We start from the raw sequence: 24,672 nt of genomic DNA, 5'->3' as shown, positions 1-24,672 counted from the left end.
CAAAGAACTATGCTTGTGATGAATTACGTAATCAGATAATTAAAAAGATGAAAAAGGGCCCAGGAATATCAGGAATGCAATTTCACAACTTCTATTGGTTGTTGGTTAGCGGTCACCTACAGCTAATTGCTTTAGTGTGTGGGTACACCTTATCATTGGTGATGATGTCAAAACAGCTAATCATTGCAGTCCATCATGTGGCTAAACATTGATTTGAGTGATAGTATGCATGGGCCTTTAGACTCCCTGTTCAACTTCTAACTATAACTAGTTTATAGATACATTTACTTTGAAGCTCCTTTGTATTTCATCTGCACTTGTATTGACACAGTAATAAGTACACAGAGTACAGTAATCCCTCCTGCTTCGCAAGATTAAGTTACTGACCCACGCGTGAAATCGAAATTTCCATGGAATAGAAAATAGATTTTTTGAAGTACCAGCCATAATTGTAATACTTCGGAACATAAACAGATTTCTGAACTTTTGAAATCACTATATGTGTAACCGTTTACCTGTGGCATACATCTATAATAGTATGTTATATGTAGTAACAATATTCTCTAGTGACAAATGAGAATGCAACTTCGAAATATGAGTGTAGTGAAAATCAAAGAAATTAAGTAAATGCTAAAAAGCTAAAAAATTTGAGCCAATCATCATCCGGATAGCAAAATGACGAAAATGGCTTATAGAAAAGTCTCTGTAAAATTGTGAGATTGTCAAATCGCATTCAATAGTTAAATTTGATCTCAGCTGTTACTGGAATTTTATTTTTATTGACGACATCAACCAGCTCATTGCTGTGGCACCGCCATTTTCGTGCCTTAGCAGCGAGAAAAAACAGTGCGTTACAGTATATGCGTATACAAATCAAGGTCAGGGAAAAACAATGATTCGGCAAAGCCATCAAACTTGAAGCCATAAAGTAGGATAGATTACTTACTTTACGTCTGTCCTGATTGTCATTCATAGACATTATATTTTGTTCGTGCTACAAATTCCTATGTTTAAGACAGTCTTCCACACTTTCTGATTCCTTTGCAAATCGGTTTATCTTGGTGTTATTATTAATTCATGTGTTACTTTTCTATGAGCTATTATGTGGTACTCCCTGTCCAAGGACATTCGGAGGCAGTAGTAACTTTAGTTGAATCATCATATGTATTACAGGCTGATGTTGCACATACCTTGTCTAGAGTTTCCTGATGTTATTACTCTATTGTTTGGGCACTCAAAGCTGCAGCTCTTCCAGATGAGTTCCCACCAGCTTCAAGAACCCTTCTCGACTCAAGATATTGGTAGAACTAATGCTAAAAGTTAGCCCAAGTCATCTTACCCACTGCTGAATTATAAATGAAGTTACAAGTTGTATGATTCTCATTCTTGTTTAGTTTCTAGTCATTTTAACATAACCTTTGGCTTGCACAGCCTGACATAAAGGACAGCAGCATTCTAGAATATTCTAGAAGATGAATATAAGACTACTCTATTGGATATCACATTCTAATCTTTTTTACAATGATAAGAGCCGTGTCAGTCTGTCTGCCCGAAGCCAGGGTTAAATGGTACTATAAAATAATGCTTTCTGTAGTAATCGATTTAATAACTTGCTGTGTAGTCGATGGACACTCTAACACTTCCGCTAATCGACCATCTTCTGCTATTGCAAAATAATTATGTATATAATTATGTATATACTCTCTATTTGAACGACACCTCTATTTGACCGCCACTACAGAAGAAAGGTTTCAAAATATTGTTTGTGCTTTATCGCAGATCGCAGAAAAAGTGAACAGAAGTAATATAGACGCAGGTTGACCAAAATACTATTTATTGATGATCTTTCATGGTACGCTACACTTCCAGGGTACTTATCATCATATTTCAGGCAAACTAAACGATCAAAACTAAAATGAACTAATGAAGTCATAAGTACCACTTTATCACTAGTGGTACGTGTCAGTACCACTATATCATTGATACAAACAGTGATGAAGTGGTACATCTCAGTACCGCTTTACCACTGATTGTACCAGTGATGAGGTGGTACTGAGATGTACCACCTCATCACTGACTGTATCAATGATAAAGTGGTACTGACATGTACCACTTCATCACTGGTACAATCTGTGGTAAAGCAGTACTGAGATGTATCACCTCATTACTGATTGTACCAGTAATGAAGTGGTATGGAGATGTACCTCCTCATTACTGATTGTACCAGTGATGAGGTGGTACTGAGATTCCCACTTCATCACTGATTGTATTAATAATAAAGTGGTACTGAGATGTACCACTAGTGATAAAGTGGTACTTCTAACTTCATTAGTTCAATAAGATTGTATCAATTGATTACTGGTACAATCAATGATGAAGCGGTATATCTCAGTACCAGTGGTAAACCAGTGGTACACTCAAGGACTGAGTGCATTATAATTCAGGATTGTACTGAGATGTATCACCTCATTACTGATTGTACCAGTAATGAAGTGGTATGGAGATGTACCTCCTCATTACTGATTGTACCAGTGATGAGGTGGTACTGAGATTCCCACTTCATCACTGATTGTATTAATAATAAAGTGGTACTGAGATGTACCACTAGTGAAAAAGTGGTACTTCTAACTTCATTAGTTCAATAAGATTGTATCAATTGATTACTGGTACAATCAATGATGAAGCGGTATATCTCAGTACCAGTGGTAAACCAGTGGTACACTCAAGGACTGAGTGCATTATAATTCATTGCCAAGTTGTTCTCTAGACATTGCCAGCACTGCTGCTTTCTCTACCTTTGCTAGCTGTATTTGTTCGAAGGTTAACCAAAGTTGTTACTCTCTGCATTGTTGTCTTAGTTACAACCATTTTTGAACTGTAAACTTTCCGTATGCATTCTAATGCTGTATGAAGCACATGTGTGTTGTGTGTAATGGACATTGTGTCCTATTCTGCTATCACTAATGAGTGGTTTTCCATTATATATAGATGATGTTGTGAAGCTTCTGGAATCTTCTGAACATGTTGTGTGCATCTCTGGCCATGCTGTAGGTGAGTATAATATGACTTGTTATGCACTGTGTTACCAGCATTACCAGTTGATCGCCTCCAAATGTTGCCATCTGGGTGGCAGATGGCTTAAAAACTTTCGTACTTCCTTTTGCGTTTATATTCCCTGTTTCTACTTTCTATCAAAAAGTTTTTTCAAAAGGTAATACAATGTAAGGGCGCGTCGTTATGATAATGAGTCCAGGTCAAGTCTTTATGATAATGAATCCAAGGTCAAGTCTTTATCATAATGAGTCAAAGGTCATTTCTTCATCATATTGGATTGTTATCACTTAACACTAACTACTCTCCGTTCTCTTTATAAATATATTATCATAGATCAACAAGAATTAGTTCATGGTAGAAACTCACTTGGTTCCTAGTCGACTTTAACTTTCATCATCATTCATTTCTTTTTGATAAAAAACAGTAAAAGATTTGTGATGCGCAGCTTTTAAATGCATTTTCTAAATATAAGGTACTAATACGATGCTGATTGCACTTATTTTATGTACAGTAGTAGTTCATCTATCATGCTCTGGTTGGTCAAATCCATCCACTTGTCTTTGCCCTCGTTTTCTGCAGTGAATACTTCGTGATAGTTTATTACTCACAAGCGATTGATTCCTTGTACATTAGGTGGTGCTCTCAGTGTTTCTATCAGATGGATTATATACTTATAACAGCTGTAGGTGGTGCTCTCAGTGTTTCTACGAGATGGATTATATACTTAGAACATTAGGTGGTGCTCTCAGTGTTTCTATGAGATAGATTATATACTTATAACATTAGGTGGTGCTCTCAGTGTTTCTATGATACGGATTATATACTTATAACAGTAGGTGGTGCTCCCAGTGTTTCTATGATATGGATTATATACTTATAACGGTAGGTGGTGCTCTCAGTGTTTCTACGAGATGGATTATATACTTATAACAGTAGGTGGTGCTCTCAGTGTTTCTATCAGATGGATTATATACTTATAACATTAGGTGGTGCTCTCAGTGTTTCTATGAGATGGATTATATACTTATAACAGTAGGTGGTGCTCTCAGTGTTTCTATCAGATGGATTATATACTTATAACAGCTGTAGGTGGTGCTCTCAGTGTTTCTACGAGATGGATTATATCCTTATAACATTAGGTGGTGCTCTCAGTGTTTCTATGAGATGGATTATATACTTATAACAGTAGGTGGTGCTCTCAGTGTTTCTATGAGATGGATTATATACTTATAACATTAGGTGGTGCTCTCAGTGTTTCTATAAGATGAATTATATACTTATGACAGTAGGTGGTGCTCTCAGTGTTTCTATGAGATGGATTATATACTTATAACAGTAGGTGGTGCTCTCAGTGTTTCTATGAGATGGATTATATACTTATAACATTAGGTGGTGCTCTCAGTGTTTCTATGAGATAGATTATATACTTATAACAGTAGGTGGTGCTTTCAGTGCTTCTATGATATGGATTATATACTTATAACAGTAGGTGGTGCTCTCAGTGTTTCTATGAGATGGATTATATACTTATAACAGTAAGTGGTGCTCTCAGTGTTTCTATGAGATGGATTATATACTTATAACAGTAGGTGGTGCTCTCAGTGTTTCTATGAGATGGATTATATACTTATAACATTAGGTGGTGCTCTCAGTGTTTCTATAAGATGAATTATATACTTATGACAGTAGGTGGTGCTCTCAGTGTTTCTATGAGATGGATTATATACTTATAACAGTAGGTGGTGCTCTCAGTGTTTCTATGAGATGGATTATATACTTATAACAGTAGGTGGTGCTCTCAGTGTTTCTATGAGATGGATTATATACTTATAACATTAGGTGGTGCTCTCAGTGTTTCTATGATATGGATTATATACTTATAACAGTAGGTGGTGCTCTCAGTGTTTCTATGAGATGGATTATATACTTATAACAGTAGGTGGTGCTCTCAGTGTTTCTATGAGATGGATTATATACTTATAACATTAGGTGGTGCTCTCAGTGTTTCTATGAGATAGATTATATACTTATAACAGTAGGTGGTGCTTTCAGTGCTTCTATGATATGGATTATATACTTATAACAGTAGGTGGTGCTCTCAGTGTTTCTATGAGATGGATTATATACTTATAACAGTAAGTGGTGCTCTCAGTGTTTCTATGAGATGGATTATATTCTTATAACAGTAGGTGGTGCTCTCAGTGTTTCTAAGAGATAGATTATATACTTATAACAGTAGGTGGTGCTTTCAGTGCTTCTATGATATGGATTATATACTTATAACAGTAGGTGGTGCTCTCAGTGTTTCTATCATTTGGATTATATACTTATAACAGTAGGTGGTGCTCTCAATGTTTCTATGAGATGGATTATATACTTATAACATTAGGTGGTGCTCTCAGTGTTTCTATGATATGGATTATATACTTATAACAGTAGGTGGTGCTCTCAGTGTTTCTATGAGATGGATTATATACTTATAACATTAGGTGCTGCTCTCAGTGTTTCTATGATATGGATTATATACTTATAACATTAGGTGGTGCTCTCAGTGTTTCTATAAGATGGATTAAATACTTATGACAGTAGGTGGTGCTCTCAGTGTTTCTATGAGATAGATTATATACTTACAACAGTAGGTGGTGCTCTCAGTGCTTCCATGATATGGATTATATACTTATAACAGTAGGTGGTGCCCTCAATGTTTCTATGAGATGGATTATATACTTATAACAGTAGGTGGTGCTCTCAGTGTTTCTATGAGGTGGATTATATACTTATAACAGTAGGTGGTGCTCTCAGTGTTTCTATGAGATAGATTATATACTTGTAACATTAGGTGGTGCTGTCAGTGTTTCTATAAGATGGATTATAAACTTATGACAGTAGGTGGTGTTCTCAGTGTTTTTATGAGAAGGATTATATACTTATAACAGTAGGTGGTGCTTTCAGTGCTTCTACGATATGGATTATATACTTATAACAGTAGGTGGTGCTCTCAGTGTTTCTATGAGATGGATTATATACTTATAACATTAGGTGGTGCCCTCAGTGTTTCTATGAGATAGATTATATACTTATAACAGTAGGTGGTGCTTTCAGTGCTTCTATGATATGGATTATATACTTATAACATTAGGTGGTGCTCTCAGTGTTTCTATGAGATGGATTATATACTTATAACAGTAGGTGGTGCTCTCAGTGTTTCTATGAGATAGATTATATACTTATAACAGTAGCTGGTGCTCTCAGTGCTTCTATGATATGGATTATATACTTATAACAGTAGGTGGTGCTCTCAGTGTTTCTATGAGATGGATTATATACTTATAACAGTAAGTGGTGCTCTCAGTGTTTCTATGAGATGGATTATATACTTATAACGGTAGGTGGTGCTCTCAGTGTTTCTATCAAATGGATTATCTACTTATAACAGTAGGTGGTGCTCTCAGTGTTTTTATGAGATGGATTATATACTTATAACAGTAGGTGGTGCTCTCAGTGTTTCTATCAGATGGATTATATACTTATAACAGTAGGTGGTGCTCTCAGTGTTTCTATGAGATGGATTATATACTTATAACAGTAGGTGGTGCTCTCAGTGTTTCTATGAAATGGATTATATACTTATAACATTAGGTGGTGCTCTCAGTGTTTCTATGATATGGATTATATACTTATAACAGTAGGTGGTGCTCTCAGTGTTTCTATGAGATGGATGATATACTTATAACATTAGGTGGTGCTCCCAGTGTTTCTATGATATGGATTATATACTTATAACGGTAGGTGGTGCTCTCAGTGTTTCTATGAGATGGATTATATACTTATAACAGTAGGTGGTGCTCTCAGTGTTTCTATCAGATGGATTATATACTTATAACAGTAGGTGGTGCTCTCAGTGTTTCTATGAGATGGATTATATACTTATAACAGTAAGTGGTGCTCTCAGTGTTTCTATGAGATGGATTATATACTTATAACAGTAGGTGGTGCTCTCAGTGTTTCTATCAAATGGATTATCTACTTATAACAGTAGGTGGTGCTCTCAGTGTTTCTATGAGATGGATTATATACTTATAACAGTAAGTGGTGCTCTCAGTGTTTCTATGAGATGGATTATATACTTATAACAGTAGGTGGTGCTCTCAGTGTTTCTATGATATGGATTATATAGTTATAACAGTAGGTGGTGCTGTCAGTGTTTCTATGAGATGGATTATATACTTATAACAGTAGGTGGTGCTCTCAGTGTTTCTATGAAATGGATTATATACTTATAACATTAGGTGGTGCTCTCAGTGTTTCTATGATATGGATTATATACTTATAACAGTAGGTGGTGCTCTCAGTGTTTCTATGAGATGGATTATATACTTATAACATGAGGTGGTGCTCTCAGTGTTTCTATGATATGGATTATATACTTATAACGGTAGGTGGTGCTCTCAGTGTTTCTATGAGATGGATTATATACTTATAACAGTAGGTGGTGCTCTCAGTGTTTCTATGAGATGGATTATATACTTATAACATTAGGTGGTGCTCTCAGTGTTTCTATGAGATAAATTATATACTTACAACAGCAGGTGGTGCTCTCAGTGCTTCTATGATATGGATTATATACTTATAACAGTAGGTGGTGCTCTCAATGTTTCTATGAGATGGATTATATACTTATAACAGTAGGTGGTGCTCTCAGTGTTTCTATGAGTTAGATTATATACTTATAACATTAGGTGGTGCTGTCAGTGTTTCTATAAGATGGATTATATACTTATGACATTAGGTGGTGCTCTCAGTGTTTTTATGAGATGGATTATATACTTATAACAGTAGGTGGTGCTTTCAGTGCTTCTATGATATGGATTATATACTTATAACAGTAGGTGGTGCTGTCAGTGTTTCTATAAGATGGATTATATACTTATGACAGTAGGTGGTGCTCTCAGTGTTTTTATGAGATGGATTATATACTTATAACAGTAGGTGGTGCTTTCAGTGCTTCTATGATATGGATTATATACTTATAACAGTAGGTGGCGCTCTCAGTGTTTCTATCAGATGGATTATATACTTATAACATTAGGTGGTGCTCTCAGTGTTTCTGTGAGATAGATTATATACTTATAACAGTAGGTGGTGCTTTCAGTGCTTCTATGATATGGATTATATACTTATAACAGTAGGTGGCGCTCTCAGTGTTTCTATGAGATGGATTATATACTTACAACAGTAGGCGGTGCTCTCAGTGTTTCTATCATATGGATTATATACTTATAACAGTAGTTGGTGCTCTCAGTGTTTCTATGAGATGGATTATATACTTATAACATTAGGTGGTGCTCTCAGTGCTTCTATGAAATGGATTATATACTTATAACAGTAGGTGGTGCTCTCAGTGTTTCTATCAGATGGATTATATACTTATAACAGTAGGTGGTGCTCTCAGTGTTTCTATGATATGGATTATATACTTATAACAGTACGTAGTGCTCTCAGTGTTTCGATGAGATGGATTATATCCTCATAACAGCAGCTGGTGCTCTCAGTGTTTCTATGAGATGGATTATGTACTTATAACAGTAGGTGGTGCTCTCAGTGTTTCTATGATATGGATTATATACTTATAACATTAGGTGGTGCTCTCAGTGTTTCTATGATATGGATTATATACTTATAACGGTAGGTGGTGCTCTCAGTGTTTCTATGAGATGGATTATATACTTATAACAGTAGGTGGTGCTCTCAGTGTTTCTATGATATGGATTATATACTTATAACAGTAGGTGGTGCTCTCAGTGTTTCTATGAGATGGATGATATACTTATAACATTAGGTGGTGCTCCCAGTGTTTCTATGATATGGATTATATACTTATAACGGTAGGTGGTGCTCTCAGTGTTTCTATGAGATGGATTATATACTTATAACAGTAGGTGGTGCTCTCAGTGTTTCTATGAGATGGATTATATACTTATAACAGTAGGTGGTGCTCTCAGTGTTTCTATGAGATGGATCATATACTTATAACAGTAAGTGGTGCTCTCAGTGTTTCTATGATATGGATTATATACTTATAACAGTAGGTGGTGCTCTCAGTGTTTCTATCAAATGGATTATCTACTTATAACAGTAGGTGGTGCTCTCAGTGTTTCTATGAGATGGATTATATACTTATAACAGTAGGTGGTGCTCTCAGTGTTTCTATCAGATGGATTATATACTTATAACAGTAGGTGGTGCTCTCAGTGTTTCTATGAGATGGATTATATACTTATAACAGTAAGTGGTGCTCTCAGTGTTTCTATGAGATGGATTATATACTTATAACAGTAGGTGGTGCTCTCAGTGTTTCTATGATATGGATTATATAGTTATAACAGTAGGTGGTGCTGTCAGTGTTTCTATGAGATGGATTATATACTTATAACAGTAGGTGGTGCTCTCAGTGTTTCTATGAAATGGATTATATACTTATAAGATTAGGTGGTGCTCTCAGTGTTTCTATGATATGGATTATATACTTATAACAGTAGGTGGTGCTCTCAGTGTTTCTATGAGATGGATTATATACTTATAACATTAGGTGGTGCTCTCAGTGTTTCTATGAGATGGATTATATACTTATAACAGTAGGTGGTGCTCTCAGTGTTTCTATGATATGGATTATATAGTTATAACAGTAGGTGGTGCTGTCAGTGTTTCTATGAGATGGATTATATACTTATAACAGTAGGTGGTGCTCTCAGTGTTTCTATGAAATGGATTATATACTTATAAGATTAGGTGGTGCTCTCAGTGTTTCTATGATATGGATTATATAGTTATAACAATAGGTGGTGCTGTCAGTGTTTCTATGAGATGGATTATATACTTATAACAGTAGGTGGTGCTCTCAGTGTTTCTATGAAATGGATTATATACTTATAACATTAGGTGGTGCTCTCAGTGTTTCTATGAGATGGATTATATACTTACAACAGTAGGCGGTGCTGTCAGTGTTTCTATCATATGGATTATATAGTTATAACAGTAGGTGGTGCTGTCAGTGTTTCTATGAGATGGATTATATACTTATAACAGTAGGTGGTGCTCTCAGTGTTTCTATGAAATGGATTATATACTTATAAGATTAGGTGGTGCTCTCAGTGTTTCTATGATATGGATTATATACTTATAACAGTAGGTGGTGCTCTCAGTGTTTCTATGAGATGGATTATATACTTATAACATTAGGTGGTGCTGTCAGTGTTTCTATGAGATGGATTATATACTTATAACAGTAGGTGGTGCTTTCAGTGCTTCTATGATATGGATTATATACTTATAGCAGTAGGTGGCGCTCTCAGTGTTTTTATCAGATGGATTATATACTTATAACATTAGGTGGTGCTCTCAGTGTTTCTATGAGATAGATTATATACTTATAACAGTAGGTGGTGCTTTCAGTGCTTCTATGATATGGATTATATACTTATAACAGTAGGTGGTGCTCTCAGTGTTTCTATGAGATGGATTATATACTTACAACAGTAGGCGGTGCTGTCAGTGTTTCTATCATATGGATTATATACTTATAACAGTAGTTGGTGCTCTCAGTGTTTCTATGAGATGGATTATATACTTATAACATTAGGTGGTGCTCTCAGTGCTTCTATGAAATGGATTATATACTTATAACAGTAGGTGGTGCTCTCAGTGTTTCTATCAGATGGATTATATACTTATAACATTAGGTGGTGCTCTCAGTGTTTCTATGATATGGATTATATACTTATAACAGTACGTAGTGCTCTCAGTGTTTCGATGAGATGGATTATATCCTCATAACAGCAGCTGGTGCTCTCAGTGTTTCTATGAGATGGATTATATACTTATAACAGTAGGTGGTGCTCTCAGTGTTTCTATGATATGGATTATATACTTATAACATTAGGTGGTGCTCTCAGTGTTTCTATGATATGGATTATATACTTATAACGGTAGGTGGTGCTCTCAGTGTTTCAATGAGATGGATTATATACTTATAACAGTAGGTGGTGCTCTCAGTGTTTCTATGATATGGATTATATACTTATAACAGTAGGTGGTGCTCTCAGTGTTTCTATGAGATGGATGATATACTTATAACATTAGGTGGTGCTCCCAGTGTTTCTATGATATGGATTATATACTTATAACGGTAGGTGGTGCTCTCAGTGTTTCTATCAGATGGATTATATACTTATAACAGTAGGTGGTGCTCTCAGTGTTTCTATCAGATGGATTATATACTTATAACAGTAGGTGGTGCTCTCAGTGTTTCTATCAGATGGATTATATACTTATAACTGTAGGTGGTGCTCTCAGTGTTTCTATGAGATAGATTATATACTTATAGCAGTAGGTGGTGCTCTCAGTGTTTCAATGAGATGGATTATATACTTATAACAGTAGGTGGTGCTCTCAGTGTTTCTATGATATGGATTATATACTTATAACAGTAGGCGGTGCTCTCATTGTTTCTATGATATGGATTATATACTTATAACATTAGGCGGTGTTCTCAGTGTTTCTATGAGATGGATTATATATTTATAACAGTGGGTGGTGCTCTCAGTGTTTCTATGAGATGGAATATATACTTATAACATTAGGTGGTGTTCTCAGTGTTTCTATTAAATGGATTATATACTTATAACAGTAGGTGATGCTCTCAGAGTTTCTATCAGATGGATTATATACTTATAACAGTAGGTGGTGCTTTCAGTGTTTCTATGAGATGGATTATATACTTATAACAGTAGGTGATGCTCTCAGTGTTTCTATGAGATGGATTATATACTTATAACAGTAGGTGGTGCTATCAGTGTTTCTATCAGATGGATTATATACTTATAACATTAGGTGGTGCTCTCAGTGTTTCTATGATATGGATTATATACTTATAACAGTACGTAGTGCTCTCAGTGTTTCGATGAGATGGATTATATCCTTATAACTGCAGCTGGTGCTCTCAGTGTTTCTATGAGATGGATTATATACTTATAACAGTAGGTGGTGCTCTCAGTGTTTCTATGATATGGATTATATACTTATAACATTAGGTGGTGCTCTCAGTGTTTCTATGATATGGATTATATACTTACAACGGTAGGTGGTGCTCTCAGTGTTTCTATGAGATGGATTATATACTTATAACAGTAGGTGGTGCTCTCAGTGTTTCTAGCAGATGGATTATATACTTATAACATTAGGTGGTGCTCTCAGTGTTTCTATGAGATAGATTATATACTTATAACATTAGGTGGTGCTGTCAGTGTTTCTATAAGATGGATTATATACTTATGACAGTAGGTGGTGCTCTCAGTGTTTCTATCAGATGGATTATATACTCACTAGCTGCATTACCCGTCTACAGGAGCAGATTCACGGGCAGCATAAGGTTTATTGAGAGTTGGCTTTCATACCGTAAAACAACTCCAAATATGCAGTTACATCTCCCTCTCTCCATCTCTCCCTCTTTCCTCTCCATCTCTCCCTCTTTCCTCTCTCTCCCTCTCTCACCTCTCTCTCTCCCTCTTCTCCCTCTTTCTCTCCCTCTCTCCTCCTCGCTCTCCCTCTCTCTCTCCTTCTCTCCCTCTTTCCCCTCTCTCCGTCTCTCCCCTCTCTCTCCTCTCCCTCTCTCCCCTTTCTCTCTCCCTCTTTCTTTCCCTCTCTCCCCCCCCCTCTCTCCTCCTCGCTCTCCCTCTCTCCCTCCCTCTTTCCCCTCTCTCCGTCTTTCCCCTCTCTCTCCCTCTCTCTTCCCCCTCTCTCTTTCCTTCTCTCCCTCTTTCCCTCTCTCCCCTCTCTCTCTCCCTCCCCCTTCCCCCTCTCTCCCCTTCTCTCCCCCTCTCTCCCTCCCTCTTCCCCCTTTCTCTCTCTCCCTCTTCCCTCTCTCTCTCTCCCCCCTCTCCTCCTCGCTCTCTTTCCCCCCCTCTCCTCCTCGCTCTCCCTCTCTCTCTCTCCCCTCTCACTCCCTTTCTCCCCTCTCTCTTCTCCCTCTTTCTCTCCCTTTCTATCCCTCTCTCTCTCCCTCCCTCTCCTCCTCGCTCTCCCACTCTCTCCCCCTTCTCTCCCTCTCTCTCTCCCCCCCTCTCCTCCTCGCTCTTTCTCTCTCCCTTTCTCTCTCTCTCCCTCTCTCTCCCTTAGTTCAACGCAACACATGCGGATAGACAACATTTTTGGTTTTTCTGTCGGGCGTATGAAGAAACAGTTTTCGGCGTGTGCCTACTTTTGAGCAGGCGACGTATAGCTGGTCATGGCTGATGCAGGGTGACAGTAAGTCGATAGCAGCTGCTCTCTTTCTTTTCACAATAGCGTATCGCAACCCTCGGAGTACTCGTGAAAGATCTGTAATAGTAAGTTACAGTAGACCTACTCGTAGCTGGAAAATAATTAGTAACTCGGCTGCTGAAGGAAATGAACATGACCCACTATCACGAACAGCGGCAAATCCAACGTTATTAAGTAGTGGAGATATCAATCAATTTATCTTTGTATAAGCTATCCTGCATTACTTATTAGAAGTCATCCTCTCATGTAAATTTTCTTTTAACTTTTACACAAATAATCTCAAACTAAATATGAATTGTTCACTACTATCTTGCATTCAGGATTCTTCTACAGTTTCCGTTTTATTGGATAATATGCCTGCAGATAGAGGCTTTTTGTTATTTTGTTATCAGCAAAATAAAAGATTACTAACTAACGATCGAATCGAAAAAAAAAGACCGCCAAAAACGGTAATTTATTTATACTGCTCATATTTGGGAGTTATCGGTGACTCAATATATCGAGAAGACAACTCATACTATTAGCATATCAGTATTTATCGTCCATCCCTACGATGAATAGCAGGTTACGTATTATAATAGAGGCGTGTACTAACCGGTGATTCCCGTTAATGCGCCCTAGCGGTGAAAAAAACCGCAGAATAGATACGCCTTTATATAGAAGTAGCGGCTAATAGTCGGAAAAGTACGGTACTCTATAAAGCGGACAGACACACAGATAGACAGACAACGATTGCCGTTTATATAGTAGATAACATTAGGTGGTGCTCTCAGTGTTTCTATGAGATAGATTATATACTTATAACATTAGGTGGTGCTGTCAGTGTTTCTATAAGATGGATTATATACTTATGACAGTAGGTGGTGCTCTCAGTGTTTTTATGAGATGGATTATATACTTATAACAGTAGGTGGTGCTTTCAGTGCTTCTATGATATGGATTATATACTTATAACAGTAGGTGGTGCTTTCAGTGCTTCTATGATATGGATTATATACTTATAACAGTAGGTGGTGCTCTCAGTGTTTCTATCAGATGGATTATATACTTATAACATTAGGTGGTGCTCTCAGTGTTTCTATGAGATAGATTATATACTTATAACAGTAGGTGGTGCTTTCAGTGCTTCTATGATATGGATTATATACTTATAACAGTAGGTGGTGCTCTCAGTGTTTCTATGATATGGATTATACACTTATAACAGTAGGCGGTGCTCTCAGTGTTTCTATGAGATAGATTATATACTTATAACAGTAGCTGGTGCTCTCAGTGCTTCTATGATATGGATCATATACTTATAACAGTAGGTGGTGCTCTCAGAGTTTCTATGAGATGGATTATATACTTATAACATTAGGTGGTGCTCTCAGTGCTTCTATGAAATGGATTATATACTTATAACAGTAGGTGGTGCTCTCAGTGTTTTTATGAGATGGATTATATACTTATAACAGTAGGTGGTGCTCTCAGTGTTTCTATCAGATGGATTATATACTCATAACATTAGGTGGTGCTCTCAGTGTTTCTATGAGATAGATTATATACTTATAACAGTAGGTGGTGCTCTCAGTGTTTCTATGAGATGGATTATATACTTATAACATGAGGTGGTGCTCTCAGTGTTTCTATGATATGGATTATATACTTATAACGGTAGGTGGTGCTCTCAGTGTTTCTATGAGATGGATTATATACTTATAACAGTAGGTGGTGCTCTCAGTGTTTCTATGAGATGGATTATATACTTATAACATTAGGTGGTGCTCTCAGTGTTTCTATGAGATAAATTATATACTTACAACAGCAGGTGGTGCTCTCAGTGCTTCTATGATATGGATTATATACTTATAACAGTAGGTGGTGCTCTCAATGTTTCTATGAGATGGATTATATACTTATAACAGTAGGTGGTGCTCTCAGTGTTTCTATGAGTTAGATTATATACTTATAACATTAGGTGGTGCTGTCAGTGTTTCTATAAGATGGATTATATACTTATGACATTAGGTGGTGCTCTCAGTGTTTTTATGAGATGGATTATATACTTATAACAGTAGGTGGTGCTTTCAGTGCTTCTATGATATGGATTATATACTTATAACAGTAGGTGGTGCTGTCAGTGTTTCTATAAGATGGATTATATACTTATGACAGTAGGTGGTGCTCTCAGTGTTTTTATGAGATGGATTATATACTTATAACAGTAGGTGGTGCTTTCAGTGCTTCTATGATATGGATTATATACTTATAACAGTAGGTGGCGCTCTCAGTGTTTCTATCAGATGGATTATATACTTATAACATTAGGTGGTGCTCTCAGTGTTTCTGTGAGATAGATTATATACTTATAACAGTAGGTGGTGCTTTCAGTGCTTCTATGATATGGATTATATACTTATAACAGTAGGTGGCGCTCTCAGTGTTTCTATGAGATGGATTATATACTTACAACAGTAGGCGGTGCTCTCAGTGTTTCTATCATATGGATTATATACTTATAACAGTAGTTGGTGCTCTCAGTGTTTCTATGAGATGGATTATATACTTATAACATTAGGTGGTGCTCTCAGTGCTTCTATGAAATGGATTATATACTTATAACAGTAGGTGGTGCTCTCAGTGTTTCTATCAGATGGATTATATACTTATAACAGTAGGTGGTGCTCTCAGTGTTTCTATGATATGGATTATATACTTATAACAGTACGTAGTGCTCTCAGTGTTTCGATGAGATGGATTATATCCTCATAACAGCAGCTGGTGCTCTCAGTGTTTCTATGAGATGGATTATGTACTTATAACAGTAGGTGGTGCTCTCAGTGTTTCTATGATATGGATTATATACTTATAACATTAGGTGGTGCTCTCAGTGTTTCTATGATATGGATTATATACTTATAACGGTAGGTGGTGCTCTCAGTGTTTCTATGAGATGGATTATATACTTATAACAGTAGGTGGTGCTCTCAGTGTTTCTATGATATGGATTATATACTTATAACAGTAGGTGGTGCTCTCAGTGTTTCTATGAGATGGATGATATACTTATAACATTAGGTGGTGCTCCCAGTGTTTCTATGATATGGATTATATACTTATAACGGTAGGTGGTGCTCTCAGTGTTTCTATGAGATGGATTATATACTTATAACAGTAGGTGGTGCTCTCAGTGTTTCTATGAGATGGATTATATACTTATAACAGTAGGTGGTGCTCTCAGTGTTTCTATGAGATGGATCATATACTTATAACAGTAAGTGGTGCTCTCAGTGTTTCTATGATATGGATTATATACTTATAACAGTAGGTGGTGCTCTCAGTGTTTCTATCAAATGGATTATCTACTTATAACAGTAGGTGGTGCTCTCAGTGTTTCTATGAGATGGATTATATACTTATAACAGTAGGTGGTGCTCTCAGTGTTTCTATCAGATGGATTATATACTTATAACAGTAGGTGGTGCTCTCAGTGTTTCTATGAGATGGATTATATACTTATAACAGTAAGTGGTGCTCTCAGTGTTTCTATGAGATGGATTATATACTTATAACAGTAGGTGGTGCTCTCAGTGTTTCTATGATATGGATTATATAGTTATAACAGTAGGTGGTGCTGTCAGTGTTTCTATGAGATGGATTATATACTTATAACAGTAGGTGGTGCTCTCAGTGTTTCTATGAAATGGATTATATACTTATAAGATTAGGTGGTGCTCTCAGTGTTTCTATGATATGGATTATATACTTATAACAGTAGGTGGTGCTCTCAGTGTTTCTATGAGATGGATTATATACTTATAACATTAGGTGGTGCTCTCAGTGTTTCTATGAGATGGATTATATACTTATAACAGTAGGTGGTGCTCTCAGTGTTTCTATGATATGGATTATATAGTTATAACAGTAGGTGGTGCTGTCAGTGTTTCTATGAGATGGATTATATACTTATAACAGTAGGTGGTGCTCTCAGTGTTTCTATGAAATGGATTATATACTTATAAGATTAGGTGGTGCTCTCAGTGTTTCTATGATATGGATTATATAGTTATAACAATAGGTGGTGCTGTCAGTGTTTCTATGAGATGGATTATATACTTATAACAGTAGGTGGTGCTCTCAGTGTTTCTATGAAATGGATTATATACTTATAACATTAGGTGGTGCTCTCAGTGTTTCTATGAGATGGATTATATACTTACAACAGTAGGCGGTGCTGTCAGTGTTTCTATCATATGGATTATATAGTTATAACAGTAGGTGGTGCTGTCAGTGTTTCTATGAGACGGATTATATACTTATAACAGTAGGTGGTGCTCTCAGTGTTTCTATGAAATGGATTATATACTTATAAGATTAGGTGGTGCTCTCAGTGTTTCTATGATATGGATTATATACTTATAACAGTAGGTGGTCCTCTCAGTGTTTCTATGAGATGGATTATATACTTATAACATTAGGTGGTGCTGTCAGTGTTTCTATGAGATGGATTATATACTTATAACAGTAGGTGGTGCTTTCAGTGCTTCTATGATATGGATTATATACTTATAGCAGTAGGTGGCGCTCTCAGTGTTTCTATCAGATGGATTATATACTTATAACATTAGGTGGTGCTCTCAGTGTTTCTATGAGATAGATTATATACTTATAACAGTAGGTGGTGCTTTCAGTGCTTCTATGATATGGATTATATACTTATAACAGTAGGTGGTGCTCTCAGTGTTTCTATGAGATGGATTATATACTTACAACAGTAGGCGGTGCTGTCAGTGTTTCTATCATATGGATTATATACTTATAACAGTAGTTGGTGCTCTCAGTGTTTCTATGAGATGGATTATATACTTATAACATTAGGTGGTGCTCTCAGTGCTTCTATGAAATGGATTATATACTTATAACAGTAGGTGGTGCTCTCAGTGTTTCTATCAGATGGATTATATACTTATAACATTAGGTGGTGCTCTCAGTGTTTCTATGATATGGATTATATACTTATAACAGTACGTAGTGCTCTCAGTGTTTCGATGAGATGGATTATATCCTCATAACAGCAGCTGGTGCTCTCAGTGTTTCTATGAGATGGATTATATACTTATAACAGTAGGTGGTGCTCTCAGTGTTTCTATGATATGGATTATATACTTATAACATTAGGTGGTGCTCTCAGTGTTTCTATGATATGGATTATATACTTATAACGGTAGGTGGTGCTCTCAGTGTTTCAATGAGATGGATTATATACTTATAACAGTAGGTGGTGCTCTCAGTGTTTCTATGATATGGATTATATACTTATAACAGTAGGTGGTGCTCTCAGTGTTTCTATGAGATGGATGATATACTTATAACATTAGGTGGTGCTCCCAGTGTTTCTATGATATGGATTATATACTTATAACGGTAGGTGGTGCTCTCAGTGTTTCTATGAGATAGATTATATACTTATAGCAGTAGGTGGTGCTCTCAGTGTTTCAATGAGATGGATTATATACTTATAACAGTAGGTGGTGCTCTCAGTGTTTCTATGATATGGATTATATACTTATAACAGTAGGCGGTGCTCTCATTGTTTCTATGATATGGATTATATACTTATAACATTAGGCGGTGTTCTCAGTGTTTCTATGAGATGGATTATATATTTATAACAGTGGGTGGTGCTCTCAGTGTTTCTATGAGATGGAATATATACTTATAACATTAGGTGGTGTTCTCAGTGTTTCTATTAAATGGATTATATACTTATAACAGTAGGTGATGCTCTCAGAGTTTCTATCAGATGGATTATATACTTATAACAGTAGGTGGTGCTTTCAGTGTTTCTATGAGATGGATTATATACTTATAACAGTAGGTGATGCTCTCAGTGTTTCTATGAGATGGATTATATACTTATAACAGTAGGTGGTGCTCCCAGTGTTTCTATCAGATGGATTATATACTTATAACTGTAGGTGGTGCTCTCAGTGTTTCTATGAGATAGATTATATACTTATAGCAGTAGGTGGTGCTCTCAGTGTTTCAATGAGATGGATTATATACTTATAACAGTAGGTGGTGCTCTCAGTGTTTCTATGATATGGATTATATACTTATAACAGTAGGCGGTGCTCTCATTGTTTCTATGATATGGATTATATACTTATAACATTAGGCGGTGTTCTCAGTGTTTCTATGAGATGGATTATATATTTATAACAGTGGGTGGTGCTCTCAGTGTTTCTATGAGATGGAATATATACTTATAACATTAGGTGGTGTTCTCAGTGTTTCTATTAAATGGATTATATACTTATAACAGTAGGTGATGCTCTCAGAGTTTCTATCAGATGGATTATATACTTATAACAGTAGGTGGTGCTTTCAGTGTTTCTATGAGATGGATTATATACTTATAACAGTAGGTGATGCTCTCAGTGTTTCTATGAGATGGATTATATACTTATAACAGTAGGTGGTGCTATCAGTGTTTCTATCAGATGGATTATATACTTATAACATTAGGTGGTGCTCTCAGTGTTTCTATGATATGGATTATATACTTATAACAGTACGTAGTGCTCTCAGTGTTTCGATGAGATGGATTATATCCTTATAACTGCAGCTGGTGCTCTCAGTGTTTCTATGAGATGGATTATATACTTATAACAGTAGGTGGTGCTCTCAGTGTTTCTATGATATGGATTATATACTTATAACATTAGGTGGTGCTCTCAGTGTTTCTATGATATGGATTATATACTTACAACGGTAGGTGGTGCTCTCAGTGTTTCTATGAGATGGATTATATACTTATAACAGTAGGTGGTGCTCTCAGTGTTTCTAGCAGATGGATTATATACTTATAACATTAGGTGGTGCTCTCAGTGTTTCTATGAGATAGATTATATACTTATAACATTAGGTGGTGCTGTCAGTGTTTCTATAAGATGGATTATATACTTATGACAGTAGGTGGTGCTCTCAGTGTTTCTATCAGATGGATTATATACTCACTAGCTGCATTACCCGTCTACAGGAGCAGATTCACGGGCAGCATAAGGTTTATTGAGAGTTGGCTTTCATACCGTAAAACAACTCCAAATATGCAGTTACATCTCCCTCTCTCCATCTCTCCCTCTTTCCTCTCCATCTCTCCCTCTTTCCTCTCTCTCCCTCTCTCACCTCTCTCTCTCCCTCTTCTCCCTCTTTCTCTCCCTCTCTCCTCCTCGCTCTCCCTCTCTCTCTCCTTCTCTCCCTCTTTCCCCTCTCTCCGTCTCTCCCCTCTCTCTCCTCTCCCTCTCTCCCCTTTCTCTCTCCCTCTTTCTTTCCCTCTCTCCCCCCCCCCTCTCTCCTCCTCGCTCTCCCTCTCTCCCTCCCTCTTTCCCCTCTCTCCGTCTTTCCCCTCTCTCTCCCTCTCTCTTCCCCCTCTCTCTTTCCTTCTCTCCCTCTTTCCCTCTCTCCCCTCTCTCTCTCCCTCCCCCTTCCCCCTCTCTCCCCTTCTCTCCCCCTCTCTCCCTCCCTCTTCCCCCTTTCTCTCTCTCCCTCTTCCCTCTCTCTCTCTCCCCCTCTCCTCCTCGCTCTCTTTCCCCCCCTCTCCTCCTCGCTCTCCCTCTCTCTCTCTCCCCTCTCACTCCCTTTCTCCCCTCTCTCTTCTCCCTCTTTCTCTCCCTTTCTATCCCTCTCTCTCTCCCTCCCTCTCCTCCTCGCTCTCCCACTCTCTCCCCCTTCTCTCCCTCTCTCTCTCCCCCCCTCTCCTCCTCGCTCTTTCTCTCTCCCTTTCTCTCTCTCTCCCTCTCTCTCCCTTAGTTCAACGCAACACATGCGGATAGACAACATTTTTGGTTTTTCTGTCGGGCGTATGAAGAAACAGTTTTCGGCGTGTGCCTACTTTTGAGCAGGCGACGTATAGCTGGTCATGGCTGATGCAGGGTGACAGTAAGTCGATAGCAGCTGCTCTCTTTCTTTTCACAATAGCGTATCGCAACCCTCGGAGTACTCGTGAAAGATCTGTAATAGTAAGTTACAGTAGACCTACTCGTAGCTGGAAAATAATTAGTAACTCGGCTGCTGAAGGAAATGAACATGACCCACTATCACGAACAGCGGCAAATCCAACGTTATTAAGTAGTGGAGATATCAATCAATTTATCTTTGTATAAGCTATCCTGCATTACTTATTAGAAGTCATCCTCTCATGTAAATTTTCTTTTAACTTTTACACAAATAATCTCAAACTAAATATGAATTGTTCACTACTATCTTGCATTCAGGATTCTTCTACAGTTTCCGTTTTATTGGATAATATGCCTGCAGATAGAGGCTTTTTGTTATTTTGTTATCAGCAAAATAAAAGATTACTAACTAACGATCGAATCGAAAAAAAAAGACCGCCAAAAACGGTAATTTATTTATACTGCTCATATTTGGGAGTTATCGGTGACTCAATATATCGAGAAGACAACTCATACTATTAGCATATCAGTATTTATCGTCCATCCCTACGATGAATAGCAGGTTACGTATTATAATAGAGGCGTGTACTAACCGGTGATTCCCGTTAATGCGCCCTAGCGGTGAAAAAAACCGCAGAATAGATACGCCTTTATATAGAAGTAGCGGCTAATAGTCGGAAAAGTACGGTACTCTATAAAGCGGACAGACACACAGATAGACAGACAACGATTGCCGTTTATATAGTAGATAACATTAGGTGGTGCTCTCAGTGTTTCTATGAGATAGATTATATACTTATAACATTAGGTGGTGCTGTCAGTGTTTCTATAAGATGGATTATATACTTATGACAGTAGGTGGTGCTCTCAGTGTTTTTATGAGATGGATTATATACTTATAACAGTAGGTGGTGCTTTCAGTGCTTCTATGATATGGATTATATACTTATAACAGTAGGTGGTGCTTTCAGTGCTTCTATGATATGGATTATATACTTATAACAGTAGGTGGTGCTCTCAGTGTTTCTATCAGATGGATTATATACTTATAACATTAGGTGGTGCTCTCAGTGTTTCTATGAGATAGATTATATACTTATAACAGTAGGTGGTGCTTTCAGTGCTTCTATGATATGGATTATATACTTATAACAGTAGGTGGTGCTCTCAGTGTTTCTATGATATGGATTATACACTTATAACAGTAGGCGGTGCTCTCAGTGTTTCTATGAGATAGATTATATACTTATAACAGTAGCTGGTGCTCTCAGTGCTTCTATGATATGGATCATATACTTATAACAGTAGGTGGTGCTCTCAGAGTTTCTATGAGATGGATTATATACTTATAACATTAGGTGGTGCTCTCAGTGCTTCTATGAAATGGATTATATACTTATAACAGTAGGTGGTGCTCTCAGTGTTTTTATGAGATGGATTATATACTTATAACAGTAGGTGGTGCTCTCAGTGTTTCTATCAGATGGATTATATACTCATAACATTAGGTGGTGCTCTCAGTGTTTCTATGAGATAGATTATATACTTATAACATTAGGTGGTGCTGTCAGTGTTTCTATAAGATGGATTATATACTTATGACAGTAGGTGGTGCTCTCAGTGTTTTTATGAGATGGATTATATACTTATAACAGTAGGTGGTGCTTTCAGTGTTTTTATGAGATGGATTATATACTTATAACATTAGGTGGTGCTCTCAGTGTTTCTATGATATGGATTATATACTTATAACAGTACGTAGTGCTCTCAGTGTTTCGATGAGATGGATTATATCCTTATAACTGCAGCTGGTGCTCTCAGTGTTTCTATGAGATGGATTATATACTTTTAACAGTAGGTGGTGCTCTCAGTGTTTCTATGATATGGATTATATACTTATAACATTAGGTGGTGCTCTCAGTGTTTCTATGATATGGATTATATACTTATAATGGTAGGTGGTGCTCTCAGTGTTTCTATGAGATGGATTATATACTTATAACAGTAGGTGGTGCTCTCAGTGTTTCTAGCAGATGGATTATATACTTATAACATTAGGTGGTGCTCTCAGTGTTTCTATGAGATAGATTATATACTTATAACATTAGGTGGTGCTGTCAGTGTTTCTATAAGATGGATTATATACTTATGACAGTAGGTGGTGCTCTCAGTGTTTCTATGATATGGATTATATACTTATAACAGTAGGTGGTGCTCTCAGTGTTTCTATCAGATGGATTATATACTCATAACATTAGGTGGTGCTCTCAGTGTTTCTATGAGATAGATTATATACTTATAACATTAGGTGGTGCTGTCAGTGTTTCTATAAGATGGATTATATACTTATGACAGTAGGTGGTGCTCTCAGTGTTTTTATGAGATAGATTATATACTTATAACAGTAGGTGGTGCTTTCAGTGCTTCTATGATATGGATTATATACTTATAACAGTAGGTGGTGCTCTCAGTGTTTCTATGAGATGGATTATATACTTACAACAGTAGGCGGTGCTGTCAGTGTTTCTATCATATGGATTATATACTTATAACAGTAGTTGGTGCTCTCAGTGTTTCTATGAGATGGATTATATACTTATAACATTAGGTGGTGCTCTCAGTGCTTCTATGAAATGGATTATATACTTATAACAGTAGGTGGTGCTCTCAGTGTTTCTATCAGATGGATTATATACTTATAACATTAGGTGGTGCTCTCAGTGTTTCTATGATATGGATTATATACTTATAACAGTACGTAGTGCTCTCAGTGTTTCGATGAGATGGATTATATCCTCATAACAGCAGCTGGTGCTCTCAGTGTTTCTATGAGATGGATTATATACTTATAACAGTAGGTGGTGCTCTCAGTGTTTCTATGATATGGATTATATACTTATAACATTAGGTGGTGCTCTCAGTGTTTCTATGATATGGATTATATACTTATAACGGTAGGTGGTGCTCTCAGTGTTTCAATGAGATGGATTATATACTTATAACAGTAGGTGGTGCTCTCAGTGTTTCTATGATATGGATTATATACTTATAACAGTAGGTGGTGCTCTCAGTGTTTCTATGAGATGGATGATATACTTATAACATTAGGTGGTGCTCCCAGTGTTTCTATGATATGGATTATATACTTATAACGGTAGGTGGTGCTCTCAGTGTTTCTATCAGATGGATTATATACTTATAACAGTAGGTGGTGCTCTCAGTGTTTCTATCAGATGGATTATATACTTATAACAGTAGGTGGTGCTCTCAGTGTTTCTATCAGATGGATTATATACTTATAACTGTAGGTGGTGCTCTCAGTGTTTCTATGAGATAGATTATATACTTATAGCAGTAGGTG

The 24,672-nt window shown here is 36.9% G+C and overlaps 1 protein-coding gene across 1 annotated transcript in view; it reads left to right on the top strand.

The window, feature by feature from the left end:
* LOC137391277 (uncharacterized) overlaps positions 1-24,672 on the top strand; it is an 81,444-nt gene that overhangs the window by 10,485 nt on the left and 46,287 nt on the right. Inside the window, exons 6-7 of the mRNA XM_068077697.1 lie at positions 1,174-1,319; positions 2,989-3,051. Of these exons, the coding sequence (XP_067933798.1) occupies positions 1,174-1,319; positions 2,989-3,051 (209 nt within the window). The remainder of the gene's footprint in view (positions 1-1,173; positions 1,320-2,988; positions 3,052-24,672) is intronic.

The sequence above is a fragment of the Watersipora subatra genome, chromosome 3, assembly GCF_963576615.1.
Source record: "Watersipora subatra chromosome 3, tzWatSuba1.1, whole genome shotgun sequence".
Taxonomy (NCBI): domain Eukaryota; kingdom Metazoa; phylum Bryozoa; class Gymnolaemata; order Cheilostomatida; family Watersiporidae; genus Watersipora; species Watersipora subatra.
The sequence above is the reverse complement of the archived record's forward strand: the minus strand, read 5'-3'. Positions and strand labels throughout refer to the sequence as shown.